The 22,925-nt window shown below is 39.1% G+C and overlaps 1 protein-coding gene across 7 annotated transcripts in view; it reads left to right on the forward strand.

Annotated features, from left to right (window-relative positions):
* Positions 1-22,925, forward strand: part of ARHGAP12 (Rho GTPase activating protein 12) — a 90,256-nt gene that overhangs the window by 46,906 nt on the left and 20,425 nt on the right. Inside the window, exons 4-10 of one of the 7 annotated variants that reach the window (XM_080916847.1) lie at positions 4,833-5,093; positions 8,606-8,746; positions 10,032-10,112; positions 12,269-12,394; positions 16,550-16,624; positions 17,094-17,108; positions 21,646-21,707. In XM_080916847.1, the coding sequence (XP_080772973.1) occupies positions 4,833-5,093; positions 8,606-8,746; positions 10,032-10,112; positions 12,269-12,394; positions 16,550-16,624; positions 17,094-17,108; positions 21,646-21,707 (761 nt within the window). The remainder of the gene's footprint in view (positions 1-4,832; positions 5,094-8,605; positions 8,747-10,031; positions 10,113-12,268; positions 12,395-16,549; positions 16,625-17,093; positions 17,109-21,645; positions 21,708-22,925) is intronic. The other 6 variants (XM_080916848.1, XM_080916850.1, XM_080916849.1 and 3 more) reach the window with 6 other exon arrangements.

Below are 22,925 nucleotides of genomic sequence, written 5' to 3' on the forward strand. Positions count from 1 at the left end.
ACCCCAGGGATTTTGTGCTGTTATAGAAACCAAAGCCCCTGGAGCTAATACAGAAAGCCCTGAGTGACAGGATACATTGCAGCCATACACAGTTAGGTGAACTGAGAGGAGTGAGGGATGTGCACTCTGCACTGAGCCACTCTCTGGGTTCCTAGTTTTATGTGTGGTTTGCTGGAATGAGACATGTCAGAGGTAAAGATTTCAGGATGTGGGAGAAAAGTAACATGGACTTGCTAATAGGATTGAGAAGCAAGGGGAATAGAGTAGAGAACCCAGCACAGCAGTGAGTGCAGGCAGCTGGGGATGGGGGAGAGCTAAGAGCCTCAACTTCTGTGCTGGGATTCCGACTTAGTATTAAGCACATGAGTAATAAGTGTATTTGTAGAGATTAGCTAGTGCTACTAAGAAGACTGGACAAGACAAAGAAATGGGTCAGTGGAACTCACTGTAGGTAGTTGTCATTACATCAAGACCAGGGCCGGGACTAGGTAGTGACTTTGGGTAGACGTGAAAGAATTGAAGTAATGTTTTAATGGGAAAACAGTAAAACTGTTAGTCACAGAACGACTTGGGTAGATGAGGACACTATGAAACTGACAAGTGAAGTGGAAGAGGGTGAGACTGTGGAGTCTCAGCCATGGTAGACCTTTAGACTACTTCTCTGCAAGTGTTGTCTTGCTGAAGCAATGGCATCAGTAAGATTTTTCATGCAGACTATAAAGACAGGAAGACACATTGCTTTTAGACTCTCATTTCCATTGTAGCTTTCCTGTTTACAGCTTCCTTAGTTGTGTCAAAGTGAACTTGCTGAGTGTTTCTCTGTGTGATGCTGGCTTAGAAGATGAAGGGATAAGGCAGACAAACACTGCCTCACAGACTATCAGGTTCTGGAGGGAAAAACAGAAAGGAAATCTGGGCTGAGAATGGTGTATTAAGCACCTTACAGAAGCCACAAAGCAGCAAAGCTGGAGGAGAGGACGCTTGTGTGAGCATTCGATCTGAAAGGAGTGCTCTCTTTCCTTCCTTTCCGTTAGCCTGTCTGGATAAGTTCCCTAACTAAAGCTGCGAGACCTTGGTCACTGCTATCTAGGAAGTGCAGCAGTTTGGTTTCTCTTGTGGCCTGTGGACAGCATTATTAATTCACACCTGTTTCAGAGAGTAGTGCCTAAGTGACTTCATTAGTGTATTGCAGGATTCCTAGAAATGAGCATTAGTTGAGCTTCCAAATTTCTCCTTGGGAGCTGTTTGCTATTGGTGCTTAAATGTTAAGAAGTAAAATATCAAGAATAATAGTGTGGTGTGTGTAGCTCGGAGCCTCAGGCTGTGCTTGAAGATAGCGTTTGGATTTACAAGTTTATCTCACAATTGTTAAATGGCTATTATACCGTTTTTCTAATAGTTGCCTTCAGTGAAAAACTTTGCTTTGGAGTTAGCGTTGATAGATTTAGCCATGTTTTTACTGTTGTTTGCTCAATAGATTTTCTTGTTTTGTTCTTTATTGTCTATTGATTGGGACAGTGTTATAATAAACAATTATAGCAATGAGAATTTTGTTTAAGTAACTAAATTATGAAGGCATTATATACATACATTTTTTTGTTTTGTTTTTGAGATATGATCTCACTATGTAATTCTAGCTATTATGAACCTCTCTAAGAGAACTAGGCTGGCCTGGAGTTTGGAGGAATTCCTCTTGCCTTTGTGCTGGGATTATAGATCTGTATCTTTTGCCTGGCTTTCTCTCTCTCTCTCTCTCTCTCTCTCTCTCTCTCTCTCTCTCTCTCTCTCACACACACACACACACACACATACACACACAGGTTTTTGTTGCATAAATTAGAGTTAAAAAATAATTTAAATTCAGTTTTGGAGCCTAGACATCAACCCCTTCCCCAAATTAATATAATATTGGCTATAAGGATTTATTTTGCTCAGTAGTGTACTTCTGAATTTCTGGTGAAGTAGGGGTTTAAGAATCAAGCTGTCTAGCATGTGTTGTTTAATAAAGGAGGTGTTTCTCCTAAGCTGACTTGGATTCTGCCATTCTCTGAAGTCTGTTGTCATATATTTCTTAAGGTGACGTCAAAGGTAAAAAAGACAAGTAGTGCTTCCTGTATTGAAATGAGACTTCAGACATGCTCTAAGTTTAAAGCTCTCTTTAGATGTGTTTCCAGAGCTCCTTCCTGGAGATCCTTTGAGGTTAAAGTGGAACAGGCCAAGGCTTTTCTAAAATATAAAATTGGGTCATGTGCAGCAGTACTAGTCCCAATTCAGTTGTTAATTAATGACAGATATAGCTTATACAATTAACTTTGGAGTTTTGTTCTCCTTTCAAAGGTTGATTCCTTGCATGAAAAATTCACCTGTTTGTTGATGACAATATACAAACGAGGTTTTTCTTGCAAATGTTAGAAAAATGAATTTTACTTTGAATCCATAAATTCTAAGTACTCTGTTAACTCTTGCTTAGATTCCTATGTAGGGAGAGTCAGCTGGAGTGTAGATTAAAGAATTGTGTAAGTATTTGCTTTTAGACTAAGGGATTTACTTCACTGATGAGTTTTATCAGTCTTTTTACAACAGTGTAGAGAATTTAGCCAGGGCAGTTTACATGTAGATCTTTGACTGTTCCCACTACTGCTTGTAATTCTGTGATCCTGCCCAAGAATTTTAACACTTGTAGGTGACTGAGACAGTGAACTCATCAGCTTCCTCAGGAAAATTGTCACTGTGTTAATGGTGGCATTGCAGGTGCCCCTGAGGAACTCTGTGGGTGATCTCCTCCTGCTAATACAGCCGGACATGACATGGGCGGAAGGTCCACCTATTCTTACCCAGAGAAAACTTGAAACGCTTTGGCTATCCTTCATGCTTCCCTGGAAAGTCTTTAGATGGGATCTCGTTCTCATATGTGTGTGTGCGCGCTGTTTTAAGTCAATCACACATGGCCTTTTCAAGCTTATGTAATACTAGACAGTACTAACCATGCCTTTGTTCTTAGGTATTTGGTTTGACTCTGCTAAGTAACAGTACAGCGAACACCTCTGTTAGGAAATTATTTTTCTTTTCTGTAACCAGATTTGTTTTTTATAAAAGCCTTTAAAAATATTTATGAAGCATTTTTAAAGGAATTTTTACAAAATTTTAAAAAAGCCAGGAGTTAGAGAGATAGCTTAATGATTTAGAGTACTGGCTTTTTTCCAGATGACCCAGGTTCAATTTCTGGCCTTATTATGGCAGCTCCAGTTCTGGGGAATCTGACGCCCTCTTCTGGCCTTTGAGACATGGCATATATATAAAGGCAAATGCTTATACATATAAAATAAAAAATTTTAGTCAGGTGAGGTGGCATACAAACTTAAATCCTGAGTGCTGGGCTCAAGCCAGGTAGGCATTGCCATGCCTGGTTCCTGCCCTGCTGTTTTCTTGACTTGTGTTTCTGCCTCCCCGCTGGCTCTCCTTTATTTACTTATCCTCACTCTTGCTCAGGATGCTTCTTTCTGCTTCAGTGAGTATGTTTCCCATGTACCCTCAACATTGTCTGTTAACCTAGATGACAGGATTTCTATTTGTGTTTGTACATGATGCTCAATTCCTTTGGAGATGTTTCATTCTTAGATAGGGCCATACACAGCTGACCAACCTTTTTTCAAACCAGAAATGATTGTTCTCTGTCACATCTAACTAGTTTTAATTCCTTAGTTGTGTGTTTATTTGGCCATTGTTTTTGCATTCTTTGTTCATTCAGTACATCTTGTTGTCTGATGGGTACTAATGTGCTATTAGTTTGTAGAGAATTATATGTAATCAAGTTCTGAAATTAGGAACAGGGCTTCTGTCTGTCTAAGTTTCTGTGGTGCTGAGGAGTAAGTATGTATTTTGAGATTCTAAGCACACAGTATACCATTGAGCCAGTCCTTGGAGGGATGGATTCTAAATATTCTCATTGGGTTTTAAGATTATTTTTAATTAGCTAACTGTTTGTCTCTCTACTGTGAATAAGTGTTTCTTTTTCTAGTTACATTTTAAATTATTATCTGTTGAATTGAGAATGATTAGATTATCCTCTGATTGAGGATAGGGCTATAGAAATATATTATTTAAATTGTCTGGAGAGGTGGCTTAAAACCATGATTGTTTTAAGGTCCTAGACAGAGGACTTAAGTTTGTTTCCCACTACATTGGGCAGCCACGGGCAGCTCCGGGGAGTCCCACACTTTCTTCTAACCTCATGTAGCACATTCACGTAGGTTCGCACATATGCATAAGTAAATTTCTTTTTTGGTTGACTAAATCTTAGAATTTTAAAGCCAAGGAAACCTTAGTGGCTTAGTCCAGTCCTTTGGTTTATGGGTTAAATACTTCATGTTTGGGTCGCTGAGGTGGTTTTGTCTAGTGTTGTACAACCTTCTGGTGTCAGTTCTTAAATAGAACCCACAGCTGTCAGTTAGTTGAATTGCTTTGGGGGTGGGAGAGATCTGTCAAGCTCATTGGATTCTGTTAGAAGGTTTTTATTTTCAATCTGGCTGTAATATTAAACCATACCATTTATGTCCATGATTTTATATGTTTTTATTTTTCCTTAAAAATTCCTTGGTTATTTTTATGTGTTGTTTTGAAGTACTTATCTGCTCATTTATTTTTGTACTGCTAACAATTAGACCTTGAACATTCTGGGCAAGGGGTGTACCATGGAGCTACACCCTTAGCTCTTAATGTTTTCCTCAAGTTTTAAAATACATTATAAATGGTTATTTATAGGTCTCTTGAGTGTCATTTCAATTTGTAAATGTTATGCCACTTCAACATGAAATTTAAATTTTATTTCATAGGCGACCACACCCCCTAATCAAGGAAGGCCAGACTCTCCAGTCTACGCTAACCTGCAGGAACTGAAGATATCGCAGTCTGCTCTCCCTCCTCTCCCTGGGAGCCCGGCAGTTCACGTCAGCGGGGAATGGGAGACTCACAAGGACAGCTCAGGCCGTTGTTACTACTATAACCGCACAACCCAGGAGCGGACCTGGAAACCACCTCGATGGGCTCGGGATGTGAGCACAAGCCGGGATTTCCAGAGCTCAGGAGAGCAAGAGGTACGAGTACATCTGAGCCAACCAGTAAGGCTCTCAGCTTTTCTTCATTATTCAGAACTGAAACAGAGCTTGGTTTCTTGGTGTCAGTATGGTAGAGCATTTGAACCTCTTAAGATTTCCAGAACCAAGCTTTCTTCAAACCTTTAACTAGTGTACAGATGCTGTCTTTAAAGAACACTCACTGGCTCAGTGGGAAGGAGCCAGCACAGCAGCTGTGAAACTCACAGCACTTGGGAGATGAGGCTAGAAAATCACAGTGTCATGGCCGGTTCCGGCTGCACAGCAAGCTTGAGGCTGCCCGTCACAGTAGCTCCCTCCCCAGAGGATGCTGACTGTATACATCAGTAAGAAGGAAAGGAGGGCCTAGCCGGATACCGAAAACAAAGTCATTAACTGATCAGAGCAGTCGGTGTTCTGTGGCCATCACACTCTTCATGGTTTCCTACCAGTAAGCATTCAAGACAACCCTTAGATTCTGTTTAAGAGAGGTCATGATTGTTTCTTTGCTGCAGTGGGGTTAGTCAGGTGTGAAGATAATTCCCTCAGAACTGTGTTCTACATGGTTACACACTGTTCTTACTGCTGCTTTCCTCTCTCTTCGCTTCTCCTGCAGGGTCTTACAGAGACCTGACTAGTTACATTTAGGGAAGCACTGTTTTGTTTTGTCTTTATTTATTTGTATTTTTAGTTTAGCTATTTGGCTAAAAGGTGGGTTGGATTGGTGGGATTCAGTGAAGTCCTGCCATTTTGTGCTGGGCTGTCCATGAGGGCCATTAACTCTCACAGGAAGCAGCTACACACATAAGTGCAGAGCTCCAGGAAGGAGCTAGGTCACCTGTCCTGCATTTAGCAGAATCTAAGCTTTGTAGTTAGTATTCCTTCTTGTCCTACTTTTCAACTGGTTATTCATAGCTCCCTTTCATGGTGACTTATAATGTTCACAATTGAGAACAAAAATAGAAATACCAAAGAAAAACTTCTCAAAAAGGGGGGGGGGGGCAAGGAAAGCTCTAGAAAGATTTGGGGAAAAAATCTTGTATATCAATAGTAAAATCTCTATAATTACTAAGGTATGCCCAGGAAATTTGTATGTATTTCTTAGCTTTTTATTCTGTAGATGAAAATGATTTGTCTATCAGGGTCTCAGTTTATACTTTCTGTATACCTTGTGTAAGAATGGATATTTCACAAGTCTCTGGACACATCTTTTATTAGTTCTGGGAAAGGATGCACATGGGAGGTACAACTGAGAGACTTTGTGAATCTGAAAATGTCCTTGTACTTAATTAATCAAATGCTTGAGTGTAAAATTCTAGGACGGAATTAATTTCCCTTCACAGTTACGGGTTGTTTTGAACTTCACTTGAATTGGGCATCTGTGTCAGTTGCTTGTCTTCCCTGTTAGACTCTGTGGGTCTTTCCACACAGACTGACTGAGGCTTTCAGCTCTTCTCCCTACAGCATGGGGCCTCTAAGGCAGTGATGTCACCATTCAGTCCTCGGGTGCCTTAGTCTTTGAATCTACCTTAACTGTGTTTTGCTCTGCACCTGAGGTTCTTACTGACTGCCTTTTTGAGGGGATTAATGTCCACAGTTCTGCTCTGGAACATGTCTAGAGGATGGGCATGAAGAAGGGATTCCGGTGCTGTCAGTCCTCCCATCCTTAGCACCCTAACCATTGTCTCCCAGTCCCAATGCTGTTGTTTCTGAGCCAACTCCAGATCCTGCTGAGTAAGCATCTTGTTATCCAGTACCCTATTTCCTGCCTGCCAGTTTAGACTGAGCTCTCTTCTGCAGGGTTAATTGAGATGTTATCTGCTAATCTGCTCTTCCAGTTCTTGTGGGTGTGTTCTTTTTAGACATAATTCACTATAGTTATTTTTGTAAACTTTGAAAGGAAGTAAGTGGCCATGCCACTCTGTCTTACCTTAGAGCAGTGGTTCTCAACCAACCTAATGCTGCAACTCCTCCATGCAGTTCTTTGTGTTGTGGTGACCTGCAACCATAACATTATTGCTGCTGCTGCTTCATAACCATAATTTTGCTACTGTTATGAATCGTAATGTAGACATCTTATATGCAGGATATCTGAAATGTGACCCCCGTGCAAGGGTCGTTTGACCCTCAGAGGACCCACTGGCTGAGAGGCTGTTTTAGAAGCTTATCTAGTGGTTTCCTAAGGACAGCAGTTCTTCCTGGTGATAGTGCTTTGCAGGACAAATGTGCTTTCCAGAATCTTGGCACTGTTTGTAGACTTGAGTCACAGTGAGGGAGTACTATTGTGTTAGAGGCCAGAGGGGCTGCTACTGTCTAACACAGCCAAGGGTTATCTGGCCGGAGTCTAGCAATACTGCTACCCACTGCTGCTCTGGACTTCCACCATGTCTGCTTTATCACAGTTTAACCTTTACCACTCTCTGTTAAAGCCAGCCATTACAGGCTCTTATTGTATATTTTGTTTCTGTTTTTAGCTTCTTTGTTGTGTATTACAACTCAACATTAAGCCTTAATTTTACTTTTTCTCCCTCAGATTTCTTCTGTTCACAGCACATGCTTTTAAATTCTCTTCTGAGCTTTTCTTAGTGATAGACTCTTTTATTTTTTGGTTTGGAAATACGGCGTGCGTGTGCATGCACGTACATGTACCCACAGGTGCTTAGCACACACAGTGTTTATTAACTTAAGGACTTAATGTTGGCTTTTGACTTGGTTCTTTTTTGTTTGGTTTGATTTGCTAAGTTATTCTCAGGTTTTTGGCTTCCATTGTTGATGCTGAAAACTCAGCTGTCATTTTATCCTATAAAGAGTATGTTGTCTTTTCTTGATAGTTGCTTAGATGATTTATATCTTTTATCTTGCTAGGATGTGAATGGTAAAGATGCCTTTATTAATCTCCTTTCTGTTGTAACATCTACCATAGAAAAGAAAATTAAAGGAGGAAGTTTGTGCTTATATTTTCAGTCTTTGGAAAGTTGGGTCTGCTGTCTCTGGCTGTGTGTGGGGGAGAGCATCATAGGAGGAGGCCATAGTGAAGAAAGCTGCTCACCTCAAGACAGCTGCTAGGAAAGAGAGCTGAGGAGGTGTAGGAGACAGACAGCAAGAAGCCAGGGACAAGTTACACCCTTAAAATGCACACTGCCTGTTACCCGTTTGCTCAAGCCAGTCCTCTCTTACTCGTCCTTAACTCAGGTGTGGATTATCTCATCTGCAGGGTTAGCACCCGCTCAGGAGAACCAAGCCTTCCATACATACATCTAAACTGTAATTATGTTTATTTCCTGTCAGGACTTTGTCCAGGGTTGTATTATTATGATAAAATTACCAATGTTAATTGTACTTCACAACTTACAATGTACTAAAGACAATTTATTTTGAAAAGTAAATATTTGAATATTATTAATATATTCAAGATATCCTACTGTGTATAGCCAAGTAAATTCAGTCTTAAAATATTCACTCACTGCATATTTATATTCAAAGAAGAAAATCCTTGTGTTTTTGACTGTTTATAGCCTCTTTCATCAGAAGAAAACTACCACAGCAGTTGTTTCAGCCAGTCAGATAGTCAGTGTGGTTCTCCTCCCAGGGGTTGGTCAGAAGAGCTGGATGAACGTGGGCATACCTTATATACCAGTGACTATACTAAGGAAAAGGTACTTCTCTTTTTCTTATTTTTCTCACCTAGTATACCTTGACAGAATCCTCATGAGATAATTGTGTACTGAGGTTTAATAGCAATGAAATCAACTCACAAGCTGGTACGGAGGTGCATATGTATAGTCCAGCACTTGGGAGGCAGAGGTGGAATGCTGAGTTTAAGGTTAGTCTGGGCAGATTGGCAAAGGCTTTTCCTCCAAAAACATCTCCTGAGAAGTATTACTCATCTCAGCTTTACAGTGGAGGACATAGGAGTACTACTGACTCATGGTCTGTTGGTGTGCTGTGGCTGGGGTTAGAACACGGGGCTCACATATGATATGTAAACACTGTACTATCAAGCTACACCCTGATGTTGCTTCACAGTTTAAATGGGCTGCAGCAAACGTGGTTTCATGGTACTGACAACCCATTCAGACGAGCCTTTGAGTGCGAGCTTGTTGTCCTTTGCTTAAGGTTCTTCAATAGAAATATTTGTTGGTATTTCTCTTGGAAGAAGTTTTTTTTTCTTTCTCAGTGATTTTTCCCCCAACCTACTGTTATTACACACTCTCACACTGCTTATATTTTTTTTTTTCATTATGACTGAGTTTGTGTAAAACAACAACCATGAATCCAGTGTTTCATGATTCACTAGTTTATGAATGAATATCATTTTTTATGGGTGTCTTAAAAGTCATTTTAAATGGTGGCTGACTGATTTGCTCGTTAAGGGTGGGGTTAGGCAAATTCTCCCTCTTTTCTGCTTCAGTTAGTTAGTCCCAGAATGTATAAAACTAGTGCTTTTTACTTCTATAAAAATAAAGATTATTGTTTATTTATTTTCTGCTCTATATTTGTGCAGTTCTCTTGTTACTTAAAATGCTTTGTGTATAATGCACTGGCTGAGGAAAATAATGAGGATTTGTGTAAATTAGGCTTAAATTGTGAAATTTTATTCCTAAAACTTGAAACTATGTTTTTAATGTGTTAAACCTCTTCTCAGGATGTTTTAGACCCTCTGCTTTACTGGCACATATGTGTCTCCATGTATCTTTATGTCCTATGTTTCTTACTATGTTGTCATGATATTTGAATTCTTATCTGACTTTTGAGGAAGAGGGACATGCTTACTGAGTGTTACACTTACCAAGCAGAAGTGCACCGAGCCTCTTGAGTTCAGTTTACTTGTTACCTTGTTGCTTGTAGGATGAAATTTCTAAGAATAGTATCTATTAATCTTACCATAGCCATTTAAGCTAGGTTTTATTTAAATTAACTAAAAACCTGTTGTGTTTGTAGTGGCTCAAGCATGTTGACGATCAAGGGAGACAGTATTACTATAGTGCAGACGGGTCTCGGTCAGAATGGGAATTGCCAAAGGTAAGAAGCTTAGTGCTGACATTATGTGTATAATGTCTGAACACAGTTGCATGAGACTCTGTGTTTTTATTGTTGTCTTTGGTTTGTTGTTTTAGAGACAAAGTCTCATTTTGTAGCTCAGACTAGTCTGAAGTTCCCTATGTAGACCAAAGTAGCTTTAAACTTACCACGGATTTATTTCTAGCTTTGTTTTATTCTTTAAAAAGAAGCCCTATGGTTCCCTAACACTATCAGAGATGTATAGTTACTGCTCTGTCATCCAGGGTATTCTCAATCAGGGAGTCTTTTGATAGCTTGAAACTGGTCTCTTACTGTCCCCAGAAAGACTTAATGCCAGCAGTGTCAGCTCATCTAGTTATCCGAGGGTCCTACATGGAATGGGCCTTATGACTTTTTAAGAGAAAGGATAGTAATCTCATTCAAGATCATCATTAGTGAAGGATATCTAAGTGGCTCAGGTGTGTGTGAGCACACACACACATTTGACACTACCAGGTATGGATAAACATAGGGCACAGTACAGTTAGTTAAACAATATATTGATACTAAGATTTTATTGAAATATGAGATACATGTGGGTGGTGAACACGCAGCCCGTCATATAATATAGCATGAGAAGGAGGGAGAGATGGATCTGCAGTTGTATTTGGAAGGCATCAACGAGTACCTAATACTGTTACTTTAGAAAAAATACCCAAAGCAAATATCTTATGTTAAAACAGTAAAACTTAGTGCCAGGTCTAATTATAATTTAATTTTATGTATATGCTCAAAATAGCACACAATAAGATTTTAGTTCACATTTTTATAAAATGCTTATAGGAATTAGAAAGGTGTTAAAATGTGGGCACATTTTAAGACTGGAGGTGCTTAAGTTGTGGTGTTTCTCTTGACTTCTCTCTATTATGTGCACTCTGTTATTGTGTCTCACATTCTGTTGTGCTTGTTTTGACCCTATGAATATTCTGTACTTAGTAAATTGTGAGTACATTTTAAATTATGATTATTGCCTGAATTAATTTTACATTTTTCTTGCCACCTAGAAAGGCTTTCTAAATTACAGTAACATAAAATACAAAATGCAAGCTCCAAAGCTGGGCCGAGTTCCATGAAATTTTACATATAAGCTTACACAGCCACAAGTGTTTGCTAGAGATGTTTGTAGTTCAGAGAAGCCCTGTGAAACAGTTAGGTCTCTTTACAATTAAATGTCTGGCACAGGTTTTGGTGGTCTTTAAGCATTATCATTGTTTATCTAGAAATGATAATCTGAAGGCGGCTGTTAGAAAACACTGAATTGAAAACAAATACCAGTGTGTGTTGACTGCTGCTGCCTGATTTCAGCCGTCACATAGTTTGTATGCATTCACTTTGGAGAGTCAAAAAATAACACACCGCACAGAAATCATGCTCTAATATATAATTAGTGAGTTATGGTCAAAGCCATTGAAAGCTAAGGTTTGCTGGACTGATTTCAGAGCTGAGGGGTATTGATACAAGGAATCCTTCCCTTTCAAGGAAAAAAAAAAACCACTTACAACTTAAAACATGTTTCTTACATCAGGCAGCACAGCTCTCAAAGCTTTATAGTTCTCCATCTTTCTGTATGATCTGCTTAACATTCCAGACTCTTCTGTGGGTTACTGCTGCACTGATAACATTAATTTCACACAGTGTTCTTCTGACAGGGACACATAGTTGGTGTATTCAGAAGTATCTTCAGAACTTGTCATATACTTTAGAAAAACAGTATGTGTAGCCTTCAGTGAAACAAAGACAAACTTTTAAACCTTAAATATAAAAACTGTATGTGTAAACCTTACTTAAACCTTATGATAATTATCATAGTATTTATGAAGATCTGGGATGTTTCTGCTTCATTGACTCTTAGAACAACTCGGAATGAGGTGACAGCTCTTCTCTGTCATTTTTGCAACTGAATGAACTGAAGAACAATTTAGGGGGAGTAAATATTATGCAAAAGGCAACACTGACCGAGTATGTCCAACTCTGAAATCTAGGTCTCAGTCCTGTCACCATGAGAGGAGACAGCTCTCGGTGTGGTTCCATTTCAACATTGCCTAGTGGTCATGTGTTGGTAGGAGCTATTGTACATTTGTGTGTTTTACTTATGAAGTCTGTTCTGTTTTGTTTAGTATAATGCTTCATCTCAGCAGCAGAGAGAGATAATTAAAAGTAGGAGCTTGGACAGGCGGCTGCAGGAACCAATAGTGTTAACTAAGTGGAGACATAGCACCATTGTCCTGGACTCCAACGACAAGGTAAGAGCTTGGAGAAAAACATGTTAGGAATCTTGTCAAGTGTTTTGGAATTATCTTGTTCACAGTGAGTTATAATCATTTGTACTAATATTTATGTGCAAATTTGCTGTTGTTAAACACAATTCTTAGCAAAAATATTAACTTCTTTTGAGTAAGTACAAAATGTTATTTTGTCTTAATTTTTCCATTATTATGTACATGTAGTGTGCTTTGATTATATTGCCTCCCCCAGTAGCCTATCTTATTCTGTTCCCACCGAACCCCTTCTCAACAGAGCTTCCCTACTTTCATCTGTTTGCTTTTATAGCCTACTACATTTGATTAGGGGCTCCTGAATGAGCTCGGGCAAGGGTAACTTACCAGTGGCTGCACCACGGAGGAGTATGATGCCCCCCCCCAACCCTCATCCAATCACTGCCCATAATCTCTCAGGGAAGGATGGGACCTAAGTTCCTTCCTATGTATGCTGGAATGCCGAGATGCTTAGACTTGACAAGGTGCTATGCAGGCAACTTCTGCTTCTTTGAGCCACATCATGTCCAGAACAGTTTCCTAGCACACCTTCCTGTATTAGTTCTTTCTGCACTTTCTTCCTTGATGGCTCCTGAGCCTTGGAGGGTGATACAAATACCCTGTTTAGGGCAGAGCATGCAATAGTTAATTCTTGCATGCACGTTTATGGTTTTGTCTACATGCATTGTGAAAGTATTTTCTTAACCAGATGGCATGAGCTTGTATTTAGCATCAGCTACTATGCATTACTTTCTGGCTTTGGGTTTTCTCAAATTCTGTACAATAGACCAACTTTTTTGAGACTTACTGATTTCTGATGTATGTACTTGACATATTTGAGCTAGCATGCACATATTTGTATGAGTGTATAATATATAATATATACACACATTTATACTATTTTAAGCCACTTTTGCTGTCTTTGGTCTTCAGGAAAGTTTATTTAGTAAAGGCTTCATTTTCTCTGTCCCAGAGAAGACTGTGATCCTACTTGCTCTGTTTTCTCCCATAATATTTCCTTTATCAGTCTGAGAAGTGACGTTCTGTATTTCTAATAGGACATGGATTTTGATTCAGGTTTCAGAAAGAATCTTCTTAAAAACTTCTTCAGCTACAGTTAGAATATGGTTTTCTTTCAGGGCATGGTGGGCATTTACGGTATGTTAGTAAGAACATCAATCTATCCATTAGAAGGGGAAGGGATGATATCATTCCAAAATTAAACACATTACCTTTAAAAAGGCCTGATCACTTTTGTAGCATAATTAACAAGTCTTCCATGTTTCTTTCTCTCCTTTAAAAAAACAAAAAAACAAAATCAGGATCTTCCTCTGTAGCATAGGCTGTCTTGGAACTTGATAACTGAAAGTTTTTGGGAAAGATTAGGAGGTGCGGCCTCCCTTGAGGAGGTGTGTTGTTACGGGTAAGTCTCTCCACTACACACACCTTGTCCTTGTGGATAGTTGTAAGCTTGAGCATTGAAGAGACACCATGAGAGAGGCAACTTCATAGAGGAAAATGTTTAATTTGGAGGCTCAAGATTAAGAGAGCTGAACTGCCTGGTTGTCACAGTGGGAGCATGAGCTGTAAGCAGGCAGGCGTGGCACTAGAGCTGAGAGCTTACAACTGATCCATAGGCACAGGGTGTGTGCAGTAGGAAGACCTACCTGTAGCAACACACCTCTCCCGTGAGGCCGCACCTCCGAGTCTTCCCCAACCCTTCACCAACTGGGGACCACGGATTCAAATTTCAAATGCATAAAGGCAATTCTCATTGAGACTGCCACCGCGACCCTCCTGCCTTAGCCTCCAGAGTGCGGGGTGATAGGCAGACACCGCTACGCCTGGCTAAAATGAACTGTTGTTAATCTCAGTCTTAAGTCCTTTTGTAAACAATCGATTTCTTTCCGTTTAAAATAAGATGTTTTGTTAGTGCAATTGAGTGTAAATTAGTCTCTGTATATAAAAAAGGGTAAATTTTGAAGTGTAGGGTGCACACTTTCTATATTTATAATAACTTACAGAAACAATATTGAAAGCAGACCAGTTCTAGTTTTTATTTCCAAGAATATTTTGCAACTAAGTGTAGACATCTAAAAGACAAATTAAATGAAAGACACTTTGGAATCAGTGTTTTTGAAGATGTGTTTGAAAAATCTATTAGTATTGAGATTAGGCTAGGCAAATGAGATCCCTAGAAGTGTTGATGGAAAATAGAGTCAATTCCAGGAATTAATTGTATTTCTAGGTATATAGAAAACTATTAACTGCCGTATATAACATGGCAAGGCATAGCCTATTGTGGAACTACCTCTGCTACCTCTCCAGTGATAGGAAAAAGGAGTATTTTGGGGAGGTATACTTAAGAGTTCCCTTTTTCAAGTTTCCCGTCATTTTCAAGGGTGCATGTGCACGCACGCACATGCACGCACATTTCTGTGAGATTCCAGCTTTAACCTGATCCTTGAAGGCAACTTTACCAAGAATTACTTCGTGTCTTTTTTCATCTAATTGCCCTTAGGCAGCAGCAGTGTGACTTCCCGGGAACAGACGTTTACTTATTTTTAGTAGAAATCTGTCTCTTCAGGTTTGCCTTTGAAATAGATTCACAGCTAATTGCTTCACCAAGTAAATATTTCCATTTCTTTTTGTCACCTAAATATGCCTTCTTGAAATAGGGCAGTCTTTGAGGCCATGAAAGAGACCACACTAGGACAAGCTTCTGCATAATGGGCAACTATATAACTTTCAGGAATAAAATCCAGTATCATGCGGCAAGTTTTGTTAAGTGACATAAGTCCTAGTTCCGCAGGCAGGCAAGATGACCTTGAAGGAGGTAGTTGTAGGAGTCTTTATTACGTCTGAGTGGGTTTCCTTGTTTCTGCTTACGTGTGGCTTTACTAAAACTTCATGGATATGGAAAATGTGCATGCACATATTCTTACAGAGACACATAAATGCACAGTTGTTCCTTTACTGTAATTATAATTGTGTATTCAGTATCACTCTTATTTGTGGGTTTAGGAATGTAGGATGTATATCACATTTATTCACTTACTTTGTAGTTGTGGATCATTCAATCTTTTGCTTTCCAGGCTGTTATAATACACATAGAAGTCATATGACTGAACTCAGAAAAAATACTGGAATAAGGTTAAACTCAAATCTTTGTCCATTAGTGGTGTTAACTTTGGTTGTTTTGTTGTGAGATTGTCCTTCCAAAGGTTTCCCTATAAATCTTGATTACTGTAGAGTTTCTGTGTGTGTGTGTATAAATTTACAGGGTGCAAACTGAAGATTTCCCCAGGTGAATGCGTGTTGAGATCAAGGGTTTACACCGTTACTAAGTTAGAACCTTGTAGTTTTATGAGCATAGATGTTGGAATGAACAGACGTGTAGGTGAGTGTTCAGAGCTCTGTCTGCTTGGACTGGGGATTAGTAAGGGGGCTGGGATGACTTCTCATTCTCTAACTCACATTAGTTCAGACATCTAGGAGAGTGGAGAAAATTTAAATAGAGCAGGTATTAGTACCAAAAAAAATCTTTTCAATCTTACTCTTCATAAGAAATGATTAGTTTTGACCAAGCCAGCTGTTAATAGAACCCTTGCTTGGTTTTATATTCTTGTAAACATAAACATGTATCTCTAATCTTTAAATGTTGGATTTCTTTGGCACATATTTTTATCTTTATATCTAATTATTAGAGAGCAGCTATAAATTCCTTTAATGCTGATATATGATTAAGTTTATTTTCTCATATTGCTTTAGAGTAAAAATTCCATTTTTTTCAATTACCACTTACCTTGTGACTGTTTCTAGCATAGCACTTTATAATCATGTCTGTCATGCTAATAGCGTGTTATATGATGACTGATGTGTACAAAAGTTTAAACAGGGCTAATTAAAAGTGATAAATGCTGTTTTGTCAACATAGTCGCTATACAAACATGCCATAGTTGTATATGTTACTGTAAAGTTACAGTAACATCTGTGGTTTCCATCCTCCCTCAGAGCATCTGAGATAGAGAATGACAAGGAAACAGTTTCCCTTGTTTGCCTTGCTAAGCTCTCCCACTGTGGTCAGGGAGGAACAGACATATTTAAAATAGAGTAACGTTTTTCATTACTTATTTCTTGTAGGATTCTCCAACTACCACAAAACTCTGCTTACCTGAAAATGAATCTCCTCCTACTTCATCCAAGCATCAAGATCCTGTTAGTATGTTAGAAACATACAGACTAAATAGCCTAGCCTTTTCAATCACTTTCAGTAAATTAATTTTCTTTAAAAATGATGTTGAAGTGTTTTTGTGCCTTTATTAAATTTTATTGGCCTTTTAGAAAAATTATAATTAAAACAGTTTTAAGAATCAAATTTTATTCATTTAAAGCCCCTTTTGTATAAAATATGCTAGTAATTTATATTTACATATATATTTAAATATATGCCATATTTCTAAGTGACAGATTTATACTTAGTTTTTAAAAGTAAAAAAATTCTAAGCTAGGTCTGGTGACACATGCCTTTAGTCCTGGCACTCAGGAGGCAGAGGCAAAGGCAGAAGCAGATGGGTCTCTGTGAGTTCCCAGGACAGCCAGGACTACACAGAGAAACCCTATCTCAAAAAACAAACAGCAGAACTTTCCAGAGAGTATTACAATTACACTTCACTTTCTTTCCCAGGCCGGCAGTCTGAAGGTAAGACGTATGCCCTTCCTTCCCAGCAGCATGGCTGCTCTTGCGCGTCTGTGATTTGGAAGAGCTTGTCAGCCTGGGCCCGGGAGTACTGGAGATGATAAGTCTGACTGGAACCTCCCAGCAGCTTTTCTTCTCACAGTGAAACCCATGTCTTGACCTTTTGACACCATCCTCATGTTCACACTCCTGCTCTTCCTGTCAACACTGATCTGCTTGCTGGTGGCTTCTTCTGCTGTTCTCTTTTGGGCGACATTTAACATTTTTAAGGAGAGCATTTTTAGGCAAGACTACATGCATACATACGTACATACGTACATACATACATACATACACAAACATATATACATACATACACACAAACATATATAGATACATACATACACACATACATACACACAAACATATACATACATACATACATACACACAAACATACATATATACATACATACACACAAACATACATACATACACACACATACATACATACATGCATACATGCATACACATATACATACATACATACACACACATACATACACACATACATGCATACACACATACATACATACACACAAACATGCATACATGCATACATGCATACACATACACACATACATACATACATACATACATACACATATACATACATACATACACACATACATGCACACACACATGCATACATACACACACAAACATACATACATGCATACATGCATACACATACATACATACATACACACATACATACATACATGTATACACACATACATACATACACACAAACATACATACATACATGCATACATACATATGATGCATACACACACATACATACATGCTTTGGCTCCTGACTGGCCCTAGCTCACGCTTCATGTGTACCGCACAGCACTTTGGTTAGTCTTTCAACCTTTCCTCTGAGGCTCTGCCACACCTTTCCTGGAAGCCCGTGCTTATCCACCAGGATTAACTTCAGAGTTTTCTTCCTCAGAGAATTTAGGCTAGTCCTCTAGATTAGATGAGGTTCCTTGTGTTATTCCTTGCAGCACGAGTTCTGTTTATTTCATAAAATCAAGAGCAGCTGTTGACACCCTCTGTGATCCAGCCCTGTCACTTGTCTTCTCCAGCAAGGACACACTATTAGCAGAGACAGGAATACTCATTGCTACTGCAAAGCCACACAGTAGCTGCTGAGCAAAGACTTGTTAGTTAGTGAATGTGACTTTAACACTTTAAAAAGACAAACTTTGATCGTTACTATCTGATGACATTAGGTCAAACTTTTGATTACCGGTCAGACTTCAGATTCTGTGCAGGCATAGGCTTCACTGTTTTTCTGATCATTCTCACTTTTGTTTTCCTTTTTGTATATATATATATGAGGCAATACAAATATACTTCTTTTAAATTGTTGTTTTTTGATCCTTATATTTTATGGATCCTCATTTTATATACTTCTTACTTTTAATTAGCACTAAATAAGCTAGGAAGTAATGGTGGCATGTAATTTTAAATATAGGTGATATAATACATTTAACAGAAATATCTTCATAGACTATACTTTAATTAAAAGGAGTTTCTAAGTAATTGCAGGAACAATTTGTAAATCTGCATAGAGTTTAAAAGCACTGTTTGGTCAATGATCTTCCCCTCCATTTGCCATCCTTTAAACTGTCCTGGATGCAGGGCGCCCTCTGATGGCCACCCCGGGAACTGCCGCCCCAGTGTGCCTGCTTCAGTGCTGTTAACAGCTGTGCCTGAGCTGCCAGGACCACTGTTCCACACAGACGGGGTGTTCTTTCCTCCCCTCACACCCTTTCTGCTCTTTGCCTCCCACTGAGACCACTATCCCCTTGACCTCTCTTCCTGGCATGGACTTTCAGGCCCCTCCTCTGCTGGCCTTGCTTCTAAGAGTCCTATGTGTCTCTTCCATTCTGTCTAGTTACTACAGAGTTATCTCCCCCTCTCTGTATGTGGATTAAAATCTTGGCATAAATGTTTAGTGGCAATGGAGGTATAGATTTAGAAGGTTTTCTAAGAATGTGACATTGAAACAGATGCTGTCTACCTTGTTGCTTAAATGTTCACTTTGCTTAGTATCTTCCCGTTCCCCTGTATGCATGTCACCCCTGTCCCCCCCCCCCCCATGACCGGTATCTCTCTGGAATTCAGTCCCTTTCTCATTATCCTTGGGCAAGTTGAGACCTTTGGCATATCAGTAGAGGGGTGCGGCTGGTTGCCAGCCATGCTCTTGTCTCTTAGTGCCTCTCTTCTTTCCATGTGTCTTCCTTGCCACGAAATTGGTCGGCTCTGTGATATTCTCTCTGCCTCTCCTTCTGTCTCCATCTGGCTACTTCATAGGTCAGGGGTCAGCTCCTCTAGGAAGCTGCTCTGATTCTGTTCTTTGTCTTCCAGGTTGAGATGAGAGTCCATTTCTCCTAGCACTTAACACACTGTGTGATGATTGGTTTGGGGTACTTCCTGTTTGCTCTCTTATATGTAAACGAGAGTGCTCAGTGCTCAGTGCTTAGAGCACCAGGCTTCCATCTTACTCCCTGTGGGAAGCGGGAAAGCGTGGCTCCTCTTTAACAGTGTCTGAACAAATGCAGCCTTTTGCATGCTTTTTATTTTTGTTTTTAATCCGTTTTATCTATCTGTTGACTCTGGTAAAAATCTCTGGTTTAAGTTCTTTGCCATCCTTGCACTCACAGTCTGTCCCTTCGTCTTCTGTTTTTATTTTGGCCTCTTTCTGCTGCTGCTGCTGCTGCTGCTCTTACGCTATTCCAGCTGAAGCTTTAAAACATTCCAGAGTCTCACATCTCTCAGTTCTCACCGAGTGCCCATCCAGAGAAGTCAGTGTTATTCCCATTCTTTGGAAAAACTTTACCCATGTCTGATGAAAGGACAGTGCATTCAGAAGGCTCTTACACAGTAACTTATGCATACTTAAAAGTATATTTATGTAGTATCTTGTACATACTTAAAATTGTGTCATTGACATTTTTTCTTATGAAAAGTATCAAATTGCATATCTGAGAGATCAAACACCTATGCTTTGTAAAATGGGTGTAGTAAAATTATGACTTAAGTTATTTCTAAGTTTTCAGTATGCCAATGATAAATAAGAGTTAACACATTTTCAGCTAGAGATGCAAGCAAAATTTCAAACATCTTCTAAACATCATTGAGAAGGTAGTCAATATTATGTTTATATGCCATATTAAAAAGTTTTATATTTTCTTGTTAAAATACTTAGAGAGAATTTGCTCTCTAAGAAATAAATAAATGTTGGGGCTGGATTGCTCAGTGGTTAGGGATGCTTGCTGCTCTTGCAGAGGACCCGAGTTTGATTCCCAGCACTGATCAGACAGCTGACACTGCCTGTGATTCCGGTACCAAGGGATCTGTTGTACCCCGCTGACCTCTGCCGGTACTCACACTGTGCACATACCTACAGACAGATACACATGCGTACACATGAGTAAAAATAAAGCACACGTTTTTTTAAAAGAAATAAAAATTTAATTTATTTTTTTGAGTGTGTGTTTGTGTTTTAGTTGGGTTATAATTGGCTGCTGTCTCAAGTACATATTGTTTGTAGTGTTGATGATTGATGATCATGATAGATACTAACTCATTTTGATGAATCTCATTTGTATAGGAAACTAATGAAGTGAGAAGGTATTCATGTTTATTTGTAGGACTTTTGAGAAAACATCAGCTAGCCTTTGCTTGCATGATGGTTAATGATAAAGTTTTATCACGTTGTGGCTGATAAGTCTAGTGTTTGCAGGACCCACATGGTGATCTGTTTAATGAAGCACATACTGACATAACTTTATATCACATTAACGTCTATGTAGTATACTAGGTACTTTTGGATAATTTATCAGTCATTTCATGTGTCTGCCTAGTCATTGTGTTCTGACAAGATTAGTATTTTTTAAGTGTACCATTTATCATCATAATGTCACAGCACATTCTTTGAACAGGCTGACCAGTGAGCCCTCGGACCTGCCTGTTTCCTCCCCCAGTGCTGGGGATCCAAGCCCCACTTGACTTTTTTACATGGGTGGTGGGGATTTGAACTCGGGCCTCCATATTTGCAAAGCAGTATAAACCATATTTCTGGTGGTTACTTGTAAAACTCTAATTACTAACAATGAGTATAAATGGCTGCTGTGACTTATGGAGAAAAAGGTGTTTTGCCAGGTGTTGTTGGGTTTGTCTATGGTCCCCTAGTACCTGTGAGTGGTGGAGGGAAGAGGAGCACTTCAAGGGTAGGCTTGGGTTTATAGCAAGTTCAAGGCCAGCCTGGGCTGCAGGAACCCTTTCTCTGGGGGGGAAAAAAGTCCTTAGTTATAAATCACTGACAATGTCAAGATAAGTACATCACTGTGATAATAAGTGTGCTATATACTAACTAATCTCTTAAGTTTTTGGACTTCAAGGTCATTTGGATTCCATTGATTATTTTAATTTGAACATTCTTATTTGTATGAATGTTACATTAAAAGTATCATTTTCTTCCATAGGGTCAGGAGAAATATGGATTGTTAAATGTAACAAAAATTACTGAAAATGGAAAAAAGGTTCGGTAAGTATGAAATTTTTAATATTCTTACATGTTTATCTGATTGAAGTAAATTTTCAATCATGTATTTTCTAGTAAATTTGCCATGAAATATTTCCATTGTTAACATATTTAAAAATAATATTCAGAAATAATGCATCCCGAAGAAACATTTCTTTCTATATTTTTCTTTCAATAAGTAGTTAGTTGTGGTGCATAATAAAAAACAAAGATATACTGAGTACCATAAAAAATGTCTTCAGCAACTGTGTGTTCCCACGTCAGATCCTATGAGCATAAGTACTTTTTTCTATAGAGAATTTACATGTAGTGTTCGTATATATGTAGATGGCACTCCCCAACCCCAACAGGGTTTTTCTATATAACACACTCCCTAGGTGTCTTGGACTCGATTTGTAAACCAGGCTGGCTTCAAATTAACAGAGATCTGCCTACCTCTCAAGTGCTGGGATTAAAGGCATGTGGCATCGTGCCCAGCCATACATGGCATTGTTAAGCATGGTCTACTGTATATTTATCTTGGAGATGGTTCTAATTCATTACATTACACAGCGTGTGCTGCTACAGAATAGTCAGTCACTAGCAGGTTAATCATTATTTATCTGTAACAATGGAACTAGGCCTGCTGTTAGTACCATTTAGGGTGCTTACACTCTTTGCTCTTACACGCATTATTACATCGAGTGTTTTTCTTAGTTAATTTTGCAAGTGTAAAATTGGTACAGTGGTTAGAAGCGCTTGCTTGCAAATGTGGAGGCCTGAGTTCAAATCCCCACCACCCATGTAAAAAAGCTAGGTGGGCTGGACATGGCTGGATCCCCCAGCATTAGGGGGAAAGAAATAGGCAGATACTGAGGGCTCATTGGTCAGCTAGCCAGCCTAGCCAAAATGAGTGCCTGTTTGGTGAGACACCCTGCCTCAGGGCAGTAAGGCAGGGAGTGGTGGAAGTGCCCCGGCGTCTGTTTGTGTGTATGTGGTCATGGGCACCTGCACACTTGCATGCAAGTGCCATATACACACATACACACAATTTTTTTAAAAAAGGAAAATAATTTTTCCTTTTACATCTAAAATTGAAAAGGGAGAAAAGCATCTTTTATAGTAGAGAGGTATGAAATAGGTTCACAAACAAATGAAAATCATCTCAAAACAGCATAAAAGGTCCACACAAAATGAATAGAAAATACATTTTAATAAACAGTGTTAGAATCCTTGCTGTTT

This window comes from Micromys minutus, assembly GCF_963924665.1.
Source record: "Micromys minutus genome assembly, chromosome: 5".
Lineage (NCBI taxonomy): Eukaryota > Metazoa > Chordata > Mammalia > Rodentia > Muridae > Micromys > Micromys minutus.